This window comes from Pundamilia nyererei, unplaced genomic scaffold (genome assembly GCF_000239375.1).
Source record: "Pundamilia nyererei isolate P.nyererei 1_Seehausen unplaced genomic scaffold, PunNye1.0 scaffold00008, whole genome shotgun sequence".
NCBI classification, from domain to species: Eukaryota; Metazoa; Chordata; class Actinopteri; order Cichliformes; family Cichlidae; genus Pundamilia; species Pundamilia nyererei.
In genome coordinates, this window is record NW_005187409.1 from 5125817 (window position 1) to 5143703 (window position 17887).

Genomic DNA, 17887 nt, shown 5'->3' on the forward strand with positions numbered 1-17887 from the left:
CTGAAGTGGTTTCAAAACACTTCCACTTTGCAATAGCACGGATGATGGTGTAATATGCAGAAAAAGAGATTTCACCAAATGACTTAATGTTGGTGTATTGTTACAGCACCACACTTCTTCGATTCTGTAGCAATCTATCTATCTATCTATCTATCTATCTATCTATCTATCTATCTATCTATCTATCTATCTATCTATCTATCTATCTATCTATACATTTGATATTATGTGCAAAAATTAATAAATTAAATTAGTAAAAAAAAATTTTATGACTAAAAGAAATGGATACATGTTTCTGAATGAAGCAAATGAAACAAAGAAAGCAAAGAGATGTAGAGATGGCCAAAATGAATACCACACTGCTTCCTCTCCCGTATTACCAGGAAGGAGGAAACTCATAAACTAAGAAAATGCTTTTGGCAATGCGATGCATCATTTTCCACTGACATGACTTCGCTGTGCATGGCCAGACCTACACGAGTGCTTATTGTGAAGACTTTTTATGTACTTTAAATCCTCCATTCGTCATTCAGGAAACATTTTAGCTGTTTACTGCAGGGAAATGGTTGGCATCAGAAGTCTAAACAGAACTTGAAACTCACTGCGTGCCTGTGCTCTTTATATTAAAATCCAGTCTAAAAATCAGATCTCTCACGCTTACAAAGAAAAGCAAAGAAAATGTGTTTTTTTTTTTCAGTATCCTGTGACATATTTGCAGTATTCCTGTTTAGTCTAACCTTAGCACTCACTTCAGGTACTAGCGGAGCCAATCAGGATGTTAAAAAAAGGAAAATATTATCTAATTCGATCAGATCCTTGAAACCTTTTAAAAAGACTGTTCTAGGTAAAAGGTAGCGCGCAGTGGTTGACCTCAGTCCCAACTGATGTGTGTGACCTTTAATAAGCAGCTCAAGAGTTTTCCACAAGGACAAATCACACCTCTCAAGTTCAGTGCTGCGAAGTGTGAAAATGATAACTTCAGACAGAAGATTGAAAGCTTAATAAATGTCATTATGCAAATTACTGCTCTCTCAGTGGTGAAGCTTCTTGAACAGTATAGCTGAGGCACTGATGGTGCTTGCAAAGCTGATCTGTTAATATTTTTGCTGCTTAGAGTAAAACATTTTTTAATATTTCATTTGTATTCCAAGATTAAATGAGATATAAAACAAACTGTCTGGTTTATGATATCCTCAGTGGGCAGACATATTTTTTCCCAGACATCAGAGTTAAACAGAACTTATGGTTTGTGTGAACTGCACGTCAGACACACTGTAAATGGTCTCCGCTCCACTAACCGTAACATAATCAACATCCTTTTCTCCTCATGTGTAGTTCTGAAATGCTAAATGAAGGCCAGAGTAACTTCCCTGAAAGCCGCCACTTGTTCTTATTCTTTATGTTAATTAAAAATAAGTCAGTGTACAGTTTTCTACAAATTTTGCATATGTGTAATTATGTCTGTGCATGTTCACCATTGGCCTCCAGGCGTTGGCGCCGCCCTCCTGGTGGAGGCGAGCGAGACTCGGTTTCCAGGTACGGAGAAACGAGGAGTGAGATGAGGAAGCGCTGAAGCTGCCATCAGGAATACTCTTCCTCTGGAGTCCGAGAGGGAGAGAGCAGCCTGGCAACGCACATATATCACACAGATATGATGTAAGCACTTTCACAGTCTATACAGAGCTACATTGAGATCATTCTTGTTATTTTTGGTACAACTCACTGTTGAGATCACAGCCCAGCAGCTCCAGCCGGAGAGCGGGTCTCTGCACAACGCGGTAAGGGTGGATCCTGATGTAACGTGCCACGAATGGCGGGGAGAAGAGGTTCTCTTTTACTTTGGAGCTGTCCAGGTTGCCATGAAAGATCTACAACAGAACCACTTTTTAGATCACACTTGGCAGGACGGCATGTTTTAGCAGAACAACCCAGCACTGAAACAACTGCCGCACATTCTCCATACTTTTCTTTCTTTTCCAGACTTGAAATTTGCTTGAGATGAGTAACCAAGTATTTGGTGTCTTACAGCATTTATTTAAGAATGAAACAATTTAATAAAGCCTCCTTGTTAGTTCATTTACTATTTATCCTTGGCTTTTCATTTCTGTGGTGCTTTGACGCAAAATAGAAGCAACTATGAGGAATTGGAAATAATTTTAGCCGTCGACTCAATCAAATATTAAGTAACAGCTTCACAGCAGCAAGTTTCACTTTTCGCTTGAGCTTCTACTCTTCACTTTAACTTTTGGATTCAGTAGAAAGGAATAATGGAGGAAGCGGTTTGTCTTCCTCCAAACATGAAACAGGAAACAGATAGCAGAGCTGCTTTTGCCCTGTGAAATGTTCCATAACACACAATTTCAAACCAGCACACATTAAATGACATCATGCCATATCTGGAACTTCAATAAAAATATAAAAGTGGTCATGTGCTCTCTTTTTTTTTGGCGATGTGGGGTTTGCAAATGACATGTGTGGTTTCTAGTTTTGGACTTTTCAAAGCTGCAGTACTAATTTCCAGAAGGGTTAACATTTTAGTGGTGCATGCCACAAAACTGCAGCTGCTGCCCAGTGTAATAATCTTATATTTAAGAGATTTTGTTTTTAAAATCTAGACATGTTTATCGTAACTGGCCTTATTTGTCATTAAAAAAAAGCTACAAGTTCCCCCTATAACTGGATTGCTCTGAGTCTTTTTATAATCTTATTGTCATGTTTATGTGGTGCAATGACAGTCAGGACGCCTGGCTTATTTGAAGTAAAATTTACTTACTTCAAGCCTCATATCAGAAACTGTGGAATTAAATATCACAGGGCAATTTCAACCCTCACTGTAACAGATATTCAGCATGTGGACATACATTGATGTTGCTGGTCTCGTTTCCTCTGTAATTAGTCCAAGTCTCCTGGTCCAGGCTGTAGGAGACAGTGAAGTATGTGATGTAGTGCTCTCTCAGCCTTGACCTCACTCCCTGTGTCTGCACACCATGCATGAGGGTGGGTCTTTGCAGATCAACCTAAAAACACAGACATTGCATTATATTTTCCTGTGCCCTATTTTTGGTTTATATGAGATAACTGATTGATTAAACTGATTTTGACATCATTTTTTAGATCAGTTCAGAACATCATGACTTTATGTAAGTGAAGGAAATAGAGCAGAAACAAAGAAAGCTGCACATCTAACCTGTATCCATGATTGCTTGTTTTTGCCCATCCAGGCATTGATATAACCTGACTGGTCCAGCCTTGCCAGCGCTGGTTCCCAGTAATCTAGACACACGTGAAAACACAGTTATAATCCATCTCGCTGTGGGTAATTTCCGGGCTTTCAGATCTCATAAAGTTTCCTGGTGGCCACCAGAGTGAGTTCTTTTCATTTGTATGTTAAGCCCTTCATCTCCTCTGCGCACACTAAGAGGGATTAAGAGCCTTCTTGGTGTGTTTCCCTCCTGAATTGGACTAAAATAAATAAATATAATAATAACTCTTCCCCTTCTCCTGCTGTCTTACCTATGTGATCTGATGCTGTGATCTGGGAATCTTCAATCTTCCCTGATTTCATCCCCAGCGGCAAAACACATTCTGCATAGCAAAACCAAAAAAATTCCATGCATTACAAGTTTCCACATGCACACAAAAATTACCCATATATTATACAATTTTTAGCATGTTCTGCTGGTACCATCCTTCACCTAAAAACGCAGTCAATACTATTTACAGCAGCATTACTTGGTCAGAGTACATTGCACGTACTTGGGTCATAGACCAGTAGTTTAGCCCTCATGCCAGCCAGCTGATAATCTCCAATAGTGCATTCCACCAGCCAAGTGCCGACCGTGGGTGGTCTCATCTCCACCGTGCCAAATACACCTAGAGGAGGGAGGAATAAATTGGTGAGCAATGCAATACATGAAAAAAGTGTGTTTCATTGCAGGAAAAGCAAACAAAACCCCAACTGGTAAAAAAAGAAAATCTGTTATTTCAGTGGAAGCATCTGTTCATGTGTCATCATAAGATGAAGAGCAGTAGAGTCTGGGAGAGTGGAGAAATAAGTATATGAATATGCATATGTATTTACCAGGGAAGAGGTTGTAGACGCCCATACGGTGTTCCTGCTTAGCATGAATAGTGAAAGGCAAACCATGGAAGTGCACAGCATGGATCTCTGTGTCGCTTCCTACGTTCAAAAGGTGCCACCTGACTCGCTGGTACTGGGCTAACAGCAAACTAGGAAGAGTCTCTGCCACATAGCCGTTTATTGCTGAGGATAAACATTGGCATTACTTATTAGAGTGATTACAGCCTAGGCAGGCAGATTTTACATCAGAAATCAATGTGTTAATCTTTACCTGCAAACTTATTGCTGGTGTGGTACCAGGGATCCTCAGCATTGACTTGACAAGGTGGGGCACAGTGTCGCTTCAGGTTCTCCTCCAGGTACCAGCTTTTAGTTTCATCAAAGGTGTGGAAGAGCAGGGAAAACGCCTGGATGCCTGGCTGCGTGTTCTCATTGGGCCGGAGGGTACCAGGCTTACAGATCACAAGTGGACCGATCAGACCTGAGTGAAGGTCCTTCTCCTAGAATATAAAAAAGAATTGTGAATTTTCTCCTACTCAGGTGAATAGTGTTAATGTTGGATATTTTAGTTCCTATCTTAAGATAGGAACAGGCTACAAATGAAGACTTTGCAGACCTTGTCCACAGTGGAGTAGTAGGCCCCAGTCTTGCAGTCAAATTCAGAGTCAGTCGGTCCTTGTTTCTTGGTTACTCTCCAGTTATAAGTTCGGGCTTCACCAGGAGGAACGGGCTCTCCTGGCACCCCGGGCGGAGCAGAGGGGGAGCTTGTTTGGGCAGTGCTGGCCCCCTGGCTTCGGTCATAGACTCCGTGAAGGTGAAAGGAGAACGGTCTGGATGCGCTGTTCTTAAAGGTCACCTGGGATTAGACATAGTGAGAAGATGGGTTTAATTAACTAATTAATTGATGACCATTGTTCACATTTATTTCCATATTTCAGCACCAAGTTAGATATCTGTGATTGCCAAGTCTTGAGGAAACAGTCATTGTTTTACTTTGGTTTGGGTACAGTAGCACTCACAGTAAGGAGATCATTAATCTCAGTTGTGATGACAGGTCCCATGATTCCCAAGTGCTCCTGAAGCTCCCCTCTGTCTTCAGGTAGCAGGAAGTCTTTATCCTTGTAGGCTCGAAACACCACCTTCTTATAATCTGGCAGGAACTTCCTGATCCCTCGACGTATCTCACTAAAAGGAGGGATTGAGTCGAAACTGCCGTTTACACAAATTATATTACAGATGTATTTTTTTTGGTTTTCAGGTGACATTAGGATTTCACATTTTAATGGGGGAAGTTGGTTGCATAAACACTGGGTGGGCTTTCAAACAGTTTCCTGTCCTCTCTCAGTCTTCAGCTGACCTATTCTTATTACACAGACTTGAGAAAGAAGTCAAAAAGGCCAGAAAACAACAGGAAAAATAAAGGCATAGTGCCACAAATGTTTGACAGTTTCCTAGAATTTCTGCAAGGAAACTTAATTCTTACCCGTTTTCAAAGACCTGTTGTGGTTTTCTGATGCCGTAGTTCCAGATGATCTCCTCTGCAGCAATGTAGTAGTGCCGAGGTCTGACTCCTCCAGAGCGCACGTTTATGTAATCTGCACCAACTGTATCTAATGTGTCATTTGCCTAAAAAACAATTCGAATTTATGTAGTGAGACTCGCGCTATTTAATGTCCTTTACAAATGTGCGTGAGACATACATCACGGTACCTCATAACTGTAGTCATCATACTCGAAGGACAGATCAATCGTTGTGTTTGCAGCAGTGTAGTTGACTTCCACATCAGGCAGATCATGTATGAGTCGCTCTGGCTTGATGCGAATGTGGTTTTGCGGTACTAAGTTTTTATCCATATCTGCTGAATTTTGTAACTCTGCAGCTGAGACCTTGGTGCTCAACAGGGGTTCGCGGTCCAGTATGATCTCGTTGCTCTCTTCAAGTTCTACCACTGTGTCATTCTTCTCGCTTTGCATTTCTCTGCTTTCCTCAGCTTTTGCCTTGGCATCGATGTCAGTCATGTTTTCCACAACTTCTCCAACAATCTCCATTGTAATTTCTTCATCCATTAAATCTTCAGAGCTTATGTCTTCATCTGTCTCATTTATGTTTGCCTGCCTTCTTTGTCTCTGTCTTTCTCCATGCTCTGTCTGATTCTCAGAAGCTGCCCTCTCTCCATCTCTGTCTAATTCTTTCAAGACATCCAGTGGGATTTCACTCTCAGAGGGAGCTTTCCCGCCTTTCAGCGATGCCATGCTCACTTTCCTCAGGCGGCATCTCGGTCCAGTTCCTTCAGTTTGAGCAGTGGTGTTCAGTGACTGAGTACTGTTTTGAGCCCGGGCTTTCTTGCACACTCGAACCAACACTGTGTGATTTTCAGGTCTCAAACCTCTTGGCAGGAAGTCTATTTTATCAATATAGTCAGAGAGATCGTCATCCCTGTCTCCATTCCCGCAGGGACGAACGGTGTAGTGGATGCTCATCCCGCGGTTCTTGAGGCTGCTGTCAAAGGCACTGATCTCCCACTCACCTACAAGAGGGGAAAAGTGTGTGTGCGATACAAAGTAAAACATCCACTTTGCACACAAGCCAAACAACCTTTGTGTGTCCTGTATAACTGCCTTGATACGCATTGTTAAAAAAGCAGCGCTCTCCAGATTGTTACATCCCTGATTACAGTGTCTTTACTGTGTCTGTGTCACTTAGGGGTGGAAATAGGGTACCAGAGTCACACAACAATAAAAAACCAAGACTCCAGAGTTGCCTAAAGTTTGAATCCACCCACCAAACAATATTTAACAAATGAATTTGTTCCTGCAATTACAACAGCTGACTCTCTCTGCAGATGTTGGCCTATGACCTTACCAATAAGCTCCGTCTCCATGGGAAGAGTTATAGCAGTCATGGGAAATAGGGTGAGGACAGACTGGTAGAGGCCTTGGTACTGAAACATGTTTCCAGTGAAGTAGACGGAGAGGAAGTCACTCTGGGTGCCCACACTGGCAACGTGCCAGAAGGTCACATCAGTCTGACACATCACAAACTGACGCCTGCTGAACATGATGCCATTTACACCTGAAAGGAATTAAGCAAATCAAATGATTTATTTTTCAACTTCTGATGATTATTTTAGATTTTGTGTTCAAAAGTGGCTTTCATTTCAGTAACAACCACCGAAAAGAAGTAAACGTAACTCACTGTAAATGACATTTGAGTTGTAGAAGTCGGGCTCCGTGGTGTTGAAGGACTTTTGAGTGGACTTCCGCATGTTTTCATCAAAGTACCAACTCCTGTTCTCATCAAATATGGCGAATATCAAGCTGAACTTCTTATCTGGTCCCAACTGCATGCAAAAACAGGATTCAGCAAAACACAGAGCAAGCTGCAATGTTACGTCAGTGCACATTAACGGTTGTGGCTGCAGCTTGAAAACATTAACATTCTCCTCACAAGTCGTCCTCTGAAATCGATGGCGTCGTACTTGCAGATGAGCAGGGTGCCCACCAGCCCAGAGGCCAAGTCCCTCTCTGGGGAGACAGTGCTTTGATACAGCTGGGTCAAACACGTGGGGTCTCCTTCCAAGGGCCCATCATCTGTTGTTAGCCTCCAAATGTAGCCAAACGTCTTGTTGGGGGGCACACCCATTGAGTGCAGGTCACTCTCTGCAGCTGTTTGGTTAGATTTGAAAAGACTTTGTGAATGAAATCATTAGGCGTTAATAAAGATAATCAATCAGATGTTAGAGTCTGTCATTTTGGTGACAGGGACTAATCAAAAACAGTCACGTTTAACTTGTCAATTTTAAAGGTGCTGTGTTTAAAACTGTCATTTATTTCTTGACTTTATCTGTGTGCTTTTCGGATAAGTAATCTGCTACTGCAGGGATTATATTTACAGATTAAAAGTGGGGAAATTACCTTAAACAGTGTGAGAAACCTTAAAAATGCTACCTCGCAATGACTAAAATTAACTTTTCGATGTCTGACAAAACCACTCAAAACTGAGAGACAATCATTTTGTCTCTTAAGCTTACCATTTGTGGATCTTTGCAGCGGAAAGATCTTGGTAAGGCCGTTGGGGTAGATATTGAAAGGGCGACTGGCCAGGTTCTTAAAGGTGATCTGAAAAATATTAAAGCCATTCAAAGGTAGGTTCACCTCTCAGTCTGGTGTGATTCTGATAGTTTTTACTTAAATTTAAGGATGCAAAACTCTGAAATGTTATTCACTCACATGGAACTGATCATTGACTTTTCCAATCAGAATCGGGCCGAGGAGTGGGCTGTCAGGGTCTTTCCGCTGAGTGAAAGATCCATCTGTGTATTCCACATACACGACCTTTTTATACTGGTAGCTGAGGTGGTGTGAAGCTGAAGGCAAATATCTGGACTGGAACTCACTGATGAAGCAAAGAGAAAACAAACATTGAGTTAAACAAGTGCCGCTCTGTTTTTCTTCTGCTATTCTGCTATGATTCCTCTCAGTACCTGTCAGAGGGTTTGAGATGAGGAGCGTAGTTCCAGGTGACCTCTTCAGCAGCAATATAATGCACCCAGGTTTTGGACTCCTGTCCTCTGAGGCTTCTGACTTGCAGTTGTGTATTCTTTGGTTTAACGTTGATCACGTTGAACAAATCGCCGTCGTCGTAGTTCTCGTCGCTGTAGTCCTCCTCGTGTTTGACTTGACGCCGGTTGGGCGCTGGAGGAGTAACGACCTCGGGGCATTTTTTCTCCACTGTGAACAATGCGTTCATGCCATCTGGGGCAAGCAGACGTGCACAATGAAAGTAAAGACTCGCAAAACAACAAAATGAATAAAATGTTCTGGTTCCGGAGTCTTGGTCTTTCTTACCATGGCGGTGAGCATGTATTTTGCAGCTGATTAGAAAGCTGCCGATGATGTGAGGTCTCATTTCTGCGGTGATAAAGCTCATGGGGGTTACCTCCACGGTGACTTTACGATGGTTCAATATCTGAAGAAAAAAAAAGCAAACAAAGGCAGTGTAGTGCACATTTAAGATCGCGTTTAAAAATCTAACATCACCTAACTCTTAGAAAGAAAACACGTATCCCAAAATGCTTTGCTGTGACAAACACAGTTTAATGAGCTTTATTATATATCTGTTGCACTGTTTCTGAAGCCAAACTGAGTGTAGTGTTGTATAGAAAAGTAACAAGCAATAATAAGGAAGCAGCACATATTCCTTAATATAAGTGTATTCTTATTACATATACATGTTCCTGCCCTTCCAGAATGAAACATTAGATTACCGTCAAAGAATGATCCTGAAACTGAATGGAGTGGATTTCTGGAGCTGTGCTCATGCCTATCAGATGCCAGAACACAGGATTTCGGCCCTGACACATTGTCAACCCTACACACAAAAACACAGAAACAGAGAGAGTGGGTAAGGCAGAATAAAATGTGACCAAATTCCTGTGACGACCAAATACAAAGCAGCCACTGATAAGCTGTGCCCGCACAGTGTTAGCGGCAATTAACATTACAGCATGACTTTCTCGCTGTAATGTTAAGTGATTTCTGTTCTGAGTCAGGCTCCTTGATTACCAGGTAACGTTGAGTTAACAAAGCCATTGATGGTGTGGTATTCCTTCTTGCCGTTGCTCCTTTTGAACTTCTCTCTGCTCACCCTCTCTCCAACCTCTCCATACCAGCTTTTGGTCTCATCAAACACTGCAAAAAAAAGGACGAACGCCGGATATCTCCTCTCCTCGTCTTCTGTGAAGGCACCTGAAGGAAGACAGGCATAATTCACACGATGCAGGATGCGATAAAAGGATCCCATCGAGTACATTTCCACAATTCCTTACACTTCTTTGAAATTCTCTTTCCAGTCCACTGCTTTTATCTCCATGCAGTGCTATCATAACTATACCTCTAACTGAAACCTAACAGAGTCAGAGTAGTTAAAGCTAGATGATGCTCTGATTAAGATGGCCTTATTTCTTTCTTTTTATGTTTTTGATTTTTGATAGTATGTCTTTATGGAAAATACCAACAGAAAGATGAATCAGTAGCATTCTTACTTGCTTTACAGATAAGCAGAGCACCAATGAGTCCTGAGTTGAGGTCTCTGACTGTATCGACTCGTGATGTGTATGAGTAGGTGAGGCAATCGGGGTCGCTGGTGGTGGGGCCGTCTTTAGGGCTGATGTCCCACACATACTCATAGTATCCTCCAGGAGAGACGGCATCATCTTCCTTCTCCTGGCCTGCTGTGGAGTCATCATACCCAGCTCCTGGAAAGAAACCACATGTAATCACTTTGTGACTCATCTGTACCCTTCAAGCAGTAGAAAGAATTGAAAGCAGAAAATACACTCTCTAGCCACTCTGTCTTATAACTCTAATCAGCCAATCCCATGACAGCAAATCAGCGCATCATTTAGGCATGTAGATAGGTAGTCAAGATGATGTGCTAAAGTTCGTCTTGGGCCAGAACCATGTCACAAAACTCAAATAATCTCAACTGGTTCATTGGACACAAAATTGAGTCTGCTGTACTCAAAATGCTTCCAAAGTCACCAAATATCCAATAGAGCGGATGTGGTGGAACGGGAGATTCACATAGTGGATGTGCCACCAACAAATCTGCAGTAACTGTGTGATGCTATCAAGTCAATGTGGACTAAAATCTCTGAGGAATGTTTCCAGCACCTTACTGAGTCTGTGACATGTTGAATGAAGCCAATTCTGAAGACACAAAGAGGTTCTAACCCATTACTAGCAAGGTGTAGCTAATAGAGTGGTTGATGAGTGGCGGCTTGTGGTGACGCTGAAGTGATTGGATCTGCTTCATCAAATCCCGTTCCTGGACATGGCAGAAGCTGCTTTTCAGATTAGGATAAGCGCAGTTATAGGAATCTATCCTTTGGTGGTAAGACATGAACTGCTTACAGAAACTGACTGCATTAGATCCATGGCAGCATTAATCTGTAGGGGGGTTATTAACACTAAGAACCTTCTTAAGTCAGTGATATTCAGCTATATCCTTGACGGTTGGGTAGTGTTGAAGATGCAAGAAGTTTAAAGACTGACTGTTTGGCTCTCACAGGCAGTGCAATATCTGCACACGCAAGATAATGAAAACCGTTTCTCTTGGTAATTTCTAAGGAATGAGGTGGCAACTGTTATTTCCTGAGTTCTGTATAACTTAGGAAACCGTTTTCATGATCAAACCATTAATAAGCCTTAACAAGCAGTTTTTTTGGGTACATTTTGATTCGGATAACATATTTTCAGACTCAAGCAAAACCGGAAAAGTGTTGATCTCAGCCAAAGTAGTACTGGAAAGCAAGGATCTGGGCTTTTTTTTGTGAATGAACGTTATGTTTAAACAGACATGAGTCAGAAAGCTGAGTCAAGTTTTGCTAGCTGCTTGGTGAGGAAGAACAGAATCCTACTGAGTAAGGTTCAACTTGTGAGTAAGTTTATGAGTGAAAGCAAGACAAATTCTTTCCATTCTGTTACTCCAACCTTCAGATTGTTTCCAGTAGGTGATCCCCACAGGGCTGATACTGTAGGGCTGAGAGGCTAGGTTTTTGAAGTGGACCACCACCGTTTCACCAGCCTGCGTGACGATCACAGGGCCTTGAATCCCTGCAAGAAAATTACATCATTTTTTTTTTAAGAATTCAAACAATTCAGGCAAATAAAGTTGAATTTGTTTCATTTTTTTTTTCAAACCACTCAGAAAAATTGTCTGACTGTCCTTGGATGTTAATATAACATTCAGAAAATGTGGTATGATACAAGCACTTATGGCTTTTTTTTTTTAATTGATTATTGAAAATATGTACAAGGAGACTTACCTGTCCATGCTGGTCTTGGCTTGGGAACAGTGTATGTAGAGTCCGTATACTCCCTATAAATTGCTTTGATGTATTTTTGCGGAATGTCCTTGGATGTCCTTCTTAAAGATAAAAACACGCATAAAATTATGAAGAGAAACTTATGAGAAAACTGACTTAAAATATCCTTATTAGCTCTTCCTTAATAAAACTGCATTTAATTTACTTCTAGTAATTCAAAAGTAATTTAAAGAAACAAAACAAAACAAAAATTACACAAAGAAAAGCTAAAAACATAAAAGCAAAACTAACCTAACTGACTGGACACAGATTTTTCTGAAGCTAAGTCTTCTTCTTCATTTGGAAACATAATCATCACAATTATTTACCAACCGAACAGACTGCTCGTCTTTTCATTTGTCTAAATCAGACTTATATTTAAGAAAGAGTTTACCTTTGTTCAGTTGTTGGGTGAGGCTCGTAGTCCCAGCCGATTTCTACAGCTGCTATATAATACTCTCTTACAGTAGCACCTGGCTGCTGCGCTTGCTCGACGGAGGAGCAGAGGAGAGGCAGCAGAAGCGCGAGTGTCGCTCTCATCGCTGCGTGCGCACTTGTCGGCTCCATGGCGTCCCGGGTCGAACACTGCCACGGCTCTGGTGCGCCTTCCGTGGGCTGAGATATTTAAAGGGAGGAGGGCGGAGAGGGGCCAAGTCACTGAGAGGTTCAAGCACGCGGGGGATCTGTGGTGGCTGGGGAGTGTGTGAGTGAGATTGCGCGCTCTGCTGTGGTAACATTACATGACAGTGTTCCAGGAAAGAGATTTATCTAACTTTGCTACACCATGTGGCGCCCAGAGTCAGAAAGTTACCCCGAGTCACACATTCTTAAATACTTGTAATTAAGGAGCTTTATTCATACACACACTCACTCGTACATTCAGCAACAGTTTTCCATGTTGGAAACATTATTGATAAATAATTATGAAACACAAGCCAAATATCCCAGTTTTACAAAGGTTCATATATACTCATAATTGACATCAATTGTATTTTGGGGCTTTTCATGATTTCTTTAAACAGTTTTTTGTTTGTTTTCTTTAAGGTTGGAACGATTGTACTGCACATTCGTTAATCACAAGAATCGGGTGCACAAGTTTGACTTTTTGGGGGATTTTTCCTAATACACACAGTGTCGAAAGTACACAGACGGACACACACCGCCTCTGACATTTGGTTAAAAGTGTAAGTCGCACATGAACTGATGCTTTTGGAAGTTTTTGGCATAATTCTGGCTGGATATTTGAACACTCATTTTGGCAGAATTCATGCCAACTCATTGCTTTCCTGAATTTAAGCATAGTCTGCAAATCTTTGGCAGAGTTGAGCTCAGGGCTTTAGGAAGGGCATTCCAAAAGTCCAATGTTAGTCTGCTTTATCTATTCCAAAACCAGCTTTGATTTATGTTTGGGAACACTGTCCTGTTGAAATACCCAGTTGTGTTCAAGATATCTAGATTTTTATTTGAGTTATAGCTCCCGCTTCATTGTTTCATCCACTGTGCAATGCACCACTGCCACTGGCAGCAGAACGGCCTCAGAGCATGATGCTACCACCGCCATGCTCGACAGCTCAGACAGTGCTGTCAGGTTTGAATGCATCACCTTTACTCTTTCAAACAGACCGCTTGTCATTGTAGCCCAACAGCTCAGTCTTTGTTTCGTCTAACTAAAGAATTTTCTCCAGAAGGTGTTTTAACTTTTCCATGTAGGCAGCTGCAAATTTCAGTTGAACTTGAAGGTGTTGATTTTGAAGGAAGGGCTTCTGTCTCAGTTGGTACCCTCTCACTCTCAAAGAGCACAGGCTGTTATTTAGCTTATTTATAAAGAGCAAATATTGATGAATAACAGGTAAGTGGAGTGGAATTGGAATAGCAATGCTTTTAACATACCTTGCAAGTATTGGGTTGAACCATTTTCGCCTTCAACACAGCCTTAATTCTTCACAACATAGATTCATCAAGGTACTAGAAAAATTCTTCAGAGATTTTGGTCCAAATTGACATAATAGCATCACACGGTGGCTGCAGATGTGTGGTTCCACATCCTTGATGTGAATCTGCCATTGCACCACATCTCAAATGAACTGTATTGGACTCAGATCTGGTGACTGTGGAGGCCATTTGAGTACACAGTCATTATCAAGAAACCAGTTTGAGCAATGTTAGATGGTGTGTTAACTTGTTGGAAGAAGCCATCTGAAATTGGAATGGGCATGGTCATCAATACTTGTCATCTCTTTTCCAGATCATTCCCTATACTCCCCGCAGATGTTTGTGCAAAAACCCCACTAGATCAGCAGTTTATCAAATACTCCAACAACCGTCACAACGGCACTTAGCTAACCTTTCTTCCCCATCTGATGATCCCTTAAAACGTCAGCAGGTTGTCTTCCTCATGTCTTTGTGCCTAAAAGCATTGAGTTGTTGCCATGGAATTTGTCAATATTTAATGAGCAGTTGAACAGGTTGGTAAGTGTATACTTGACTATTTGAAAATAGCATTCACCAATGGACCGCCTGCATTTACAACTTTATAAAAAGAAAGAAAAAAACAGAAGCAAGAAGAGTTTTGCTATTAACGTGCCTTAATGGGTTTCCAATGTTTAATAGCCAAACAATAGCAATAAATGAATACCTGCATTATGAAACTGTGCCTCTACAAGAAATTATCACTACACACCTTTCACCAATATATCCCTTCATACGTTCTTCATGCACTGTGTAGTGTTTACAAAAATGTCAAAGAGACAGAAAAGAAATAATTTCCAGGGTGTGTTGGTTGGTTGTTAATGCTGTATCAAACTATTGTGTAATATAATACCATTCACTCTGCACAGATGCCACTTAGTTTCAATACAAGATATTAAAAGATTCAATTACTGTATGCCCTGGATGGTCGATACTTAACCAACCAAGCAAAGAATTTTCCACCTTCCTCTCCAAAGGTGTCTTTGAAAGGCTTTACTGTCACCTTGTGGTCAAAAAGAATAAGTACTGAAAACCTTCCCATTTTAAATCCCACTATTGGACCCACGAGTAGCTTAAAAACAGAGATGCAGTGAGCAATAACTGGTTTCAATATTTTAATGCAAACATAACAAATCCTGTTTAGAAAACAGCAACCGAGTGTGTACAGCATCTTAAATAGCTAATTAAAAAAGAACAACAAAAGCAGCAGAACAATGAAAAGCAACAGTTAAAAAATTAATGGATGAACTGAGACAAAAAAAAACCCTCATATTTTCTGACATCACGACCAACATGCTCATGTTTCTTAAAGATTATACTGCACAAGTATTCAAAACGATGTGACAACCGTTTGCCATATGTACAAGACAGCTTCACAAGTACGAGTAGTCAGACTTGGTGACTTGACCCCGACAGTTAGCTACAAGAATTTAAGTTACAACTTTTATTCCTCTTAACTCTCTTTATAAAAACGATTTGCAAACTAGTACTTAGCATTTCTCCTGTCTCTTTTTCCCAGTCTCTTGCTTAACAAGAACTCTTGGCACTCGCAGCTTGATACAGTAATCAGTGCAGGGCAATTTTTTTATACACCTGAACTGTAATTTTGTAAATTGAAAGACACTGAGGTAAAGTAATTCGATACATGTCTTTTATTTTAACACTGCAAACTGATTACCACACGGAACACAAATATTACCAGGTTTTATAATCTTCATTATTATACACGTAATCCACATGCAGCACCAGGAATATGAAAAACATGGGAATGACATTACTCTCCAAATCAACAGAAAGAGAATTATTAACGTATGCATATTGTATACTGAAGTAACAAATAGTTTAACTGATCCAAACACAACTGTGTAAGTATGTGTAACACAACGAATAATAATTGACTTCTGCTGGACTGCTGATCATAGCTTCAGGGAGTTGACCTCTATGATCTGCTGCAGGATGTTGTCTACATCATTGGTGTCCAGGCTGATGCCGGCCAGGTCCAGCTGGGGCAGGAGGGCCGTGAGAAGCACTACAACGTTGTGGCGGATGTCATGCAGATTCTCCTGCACAGACCTGAGCGTACAACAGATTTGTCACTACAGCAAGAAACCCAAACAGCTCACATTTCACTTCTTGTTTCAAGAAAATTTTTTCTGGGAGAACTGAGCTTTTGTATCGTGTATGAATAGGTGTAAAAGGCTACAAGTGAGATGTTTACGAGGTGTTCCTTTATCACTTTGTTAAAACCTGTTAAAACCTATCAAGTTGATGTGAAATAAATCACAGTCTTGACTGATACTCGATCAATTTATCTACACGTACTTTGTGCAGATGAAGATAAATATAAATTAAGCATTAGGCATTCAAATTAGAACAATATCAATATATAGCTTGGGATCCCTGTCTACACAGCTGCATGTGGATGTCTGTATAACGCACTCACCTGTTGTCTTCACGGGCCTCAGTGTCACTGAGTCTTGTTCTCGTCTGGCTGTCAGTCTTTTCCTTCCTGGCTCTGCTCAGTTCAGGCTGGTTGTTGGACTCACTCACAGCTTTTAACCCGTGAAGTTCTGCAGCCTGAATCAGGCCAGAGGATGAAGTAGAGCACTGATAGACAGCAGGAGATAATCAAAGTTTTCATTTAGATTGCATTTAAATCTAAATTTAAAATAAATCGCATTACATTGCAGTATTTATCATTCTTCTTAATAATTCACTCTTTTGTGCTTGATTTGTTCATATGATTACAAAACACTCAATTACTTATTAAGATGATCAAACCTTATACTTGGGATTACCTTTGATTAATATATTTTAGTAGCTAAATTCAGCTCTGCAAGTCAAATCAAATTTCACTTTTTTTAAATTTAAAGCTCCAATCACAAAGAAGTCACTTCAAGGTGCTTAATATTGTAAGGTAAAAAGACCCTACAACATCAGAAAAAATGACGTCATCATACGATGCTCTATGAGCAAGGGCTTGGCGACAGTGCCAAGGGCAAAACTCCCCTTTAACAGGAAGAAACCTCCTGCAGAATCAGGCACAGGCAGCTATCCGCTGTGACCGGAGGGTAGTGAGAGGAAAGAAAAGGGAGACGAGAGAGAGAGACGGGACAAAAGGAAACTATGGAAGAAACTCTATATTGTTGAAAATATATGCTTTAAATCAATGTATTCAGGCCACTTTAACCAGAAAGAATTATTATTACATGTCCTTCAAGTGTTTAATAACTACTACTAAAGTAAATATCAAAAGAGGCTCATTACAAGAAGGAATGATGAGAATCAAAAGAAAATCATGATAGAGTAAATGTGACTACATTAAATTTTAGTCTAACCAACATTTAAATAAACTAAAAAGGCAAAAATGGTTCTAAATGGTTTCTGACCTCAGCCATGTCCGTCTGACAGCCGACCTCTTTGCGTCCCGATGGTTTCTCCAGCGTCTGCGTTGGACTTTTTTCGTCGCTGTCATCATTTGTCATCGTTCCTTGAGTTGTCTTTGTGATTTCCAGACCTAGAAGGCTGCGGAGCTTCTCAGCCTCTTTCTCCAACCCAACCAGCCTCTGCATTTTAGCCTCCCGGTTAACCCCTTCCGTGGGCAGCACCCTGCTCTGCTGCCCTTCTGTTCGGCTCAGCGGGGGCACTTTCACAGTCTGTGTGGAGGGGAGTGAGTGCTGCCACGTGTTGCCGGTGTGGGTTTGCGGTGGGTTTGTGTCTGAGTTCTCTACCCGGCTGCTGGCGTCCTTTTTGTTTTTTTCTGGGGATAATGTCTTGACTATATCACTTTGTTTCCCAGAATGCAACTCCTTATCCGTAACTGCTGAATCGGACTGGTGAAGCTTCCAAAGGTACCGCTTCTTTTTAACAACGCACAATATTGAATCTGACATCCTTTTGGGGTTACAAAAAAGGAGGGTTAATTGGTTAATACAAGGTATTAAACACTGATATATCTATCTATACACAC

At 41.0% G+C, this 17887-nt stretch overlaps 2 protein-coding genes across 3 annotated transcripts in view; both read right to left on the reverse strand.

Annotated features, from left to right (window-relative positions):
• Positions 1 to 12673, reverse strand: part of f8 (coagulation factor VIII, procoagulant component) — a 14252-nt gene extending 1579 nt beyond the window's left edge. Inside the window, exons 1-25 of one of the 2 annotated variants that reach the window (XM_005723109.2) lie at positions 12344 to 12673; positions 11911 to 12008; positions 11576 to 11698; positions 10126 to 10338; positions 9647 to 9829; positions 9349 to 9452; positions 8930 to 9050; positions 8566 to 8836; positions 8312 to 8477; positions 8113 to 8200; positions 7530 to 7747; positions 7278 to 7422; positions 6945 to 7154; positions 5792 to 6609; positions 5565 to 5707; positions 5101 to 5266; positions 4698 to 4937; positions 4353 to 4581; positions 4082 to 4264; positions 3757 to 3873; positions 3514 to 3585; positions 3188 to 3273; positions 2862 to 3017; positions 1724 to 1868; positions 1476 to 1624 (exon numbers count right to left, since the gene is read on the reverse strand). In XM_005723109.2, coding sequence (XP_005723166.1) covers positions 1476 to 1624; positions 1724 to 1868; positions 2862 to 3017; positions 3188 to 3273; positions 3514 to 3585; positions 3757 to 3873; positions 4082 to 4264; positions 4353 to 4581; positions 4698 to 4937; positions 5101 to 5266; positions 5565 to 5707; positions 5792 to 6609; positions 6945 to 7154; positions 7278 to 7422; positions 7530 to 7747; positions 8113 to 8200; positions 8312 to 8477; positions 8566 to 8836; positions 8930 to 9050; positions 9349 to 9452; positions 9647 to 9829; positions 10126 to 10338; positions 11576 to 11698; positions 11911 to 12008; positions 12344 to 12516 — 4617 coding nt within the window. In that variant the 5' untranslated portion in view covers positions 12517 to 12673. Of the gene's footprint in view, positions 1 to 1475; positions 1625 to 1723; positions 1869 to 2861; positions 3018 to 3187; positions 3274 to 3513; positions 3586 to 3756; positions 3874 to 4081; positions 4265 to 4352; positions 4582 to 4697; positions 4938 to 5100; positions 5267 to 5564; positions 5708 to 5791; positions 6610 to 6944; positions 7155 to 7277; positions 7423 to 7529; positions 7748 to 8112; positions 8201 to 8311; positions 8478 to 8565; positions 8837 to 8929; positions 9051 to 9348; positions 9453 to 9646; positions 9830 to 10125; positions 10339 to 11575; positions 11699 to 11910; positions 12012 to 12343 lie in introns of both variants that reach the window. The other variant, XM_005723108.1, reaches the window with a different exon arrangement.
• Positions 12674 to 15554: 2881 nt separating this feature from the next.
• LOC102214458 (MORC family CW-type zinc finger protein 4) overlaps positions 15555 to 17887 on the reverse strand; it is a 13088-nt gene continuing 10755 nt past the window's right edge. Inside the window, exons 14-16 of the mRNA XM_005723216.1 lie at positions 17307 to 17811; positions 16361 to 16524; positions 15555 to 15990 (exon numbers count right to left, since the gene is read on the reverse strand). Of these exons, the coding sequence (XP_005723273.1) occupies positions 15834 to 15990; positions 16361 to 16524; positions 17307 to 17811 (826 nt within the window). The 3' untranslated portion in view covers positions 15555 to 15833. The remainder of the gene's footprint in view (positions 15991 to 16360; positions 16525 to 17306; positions 17812 to 17887) is intronic.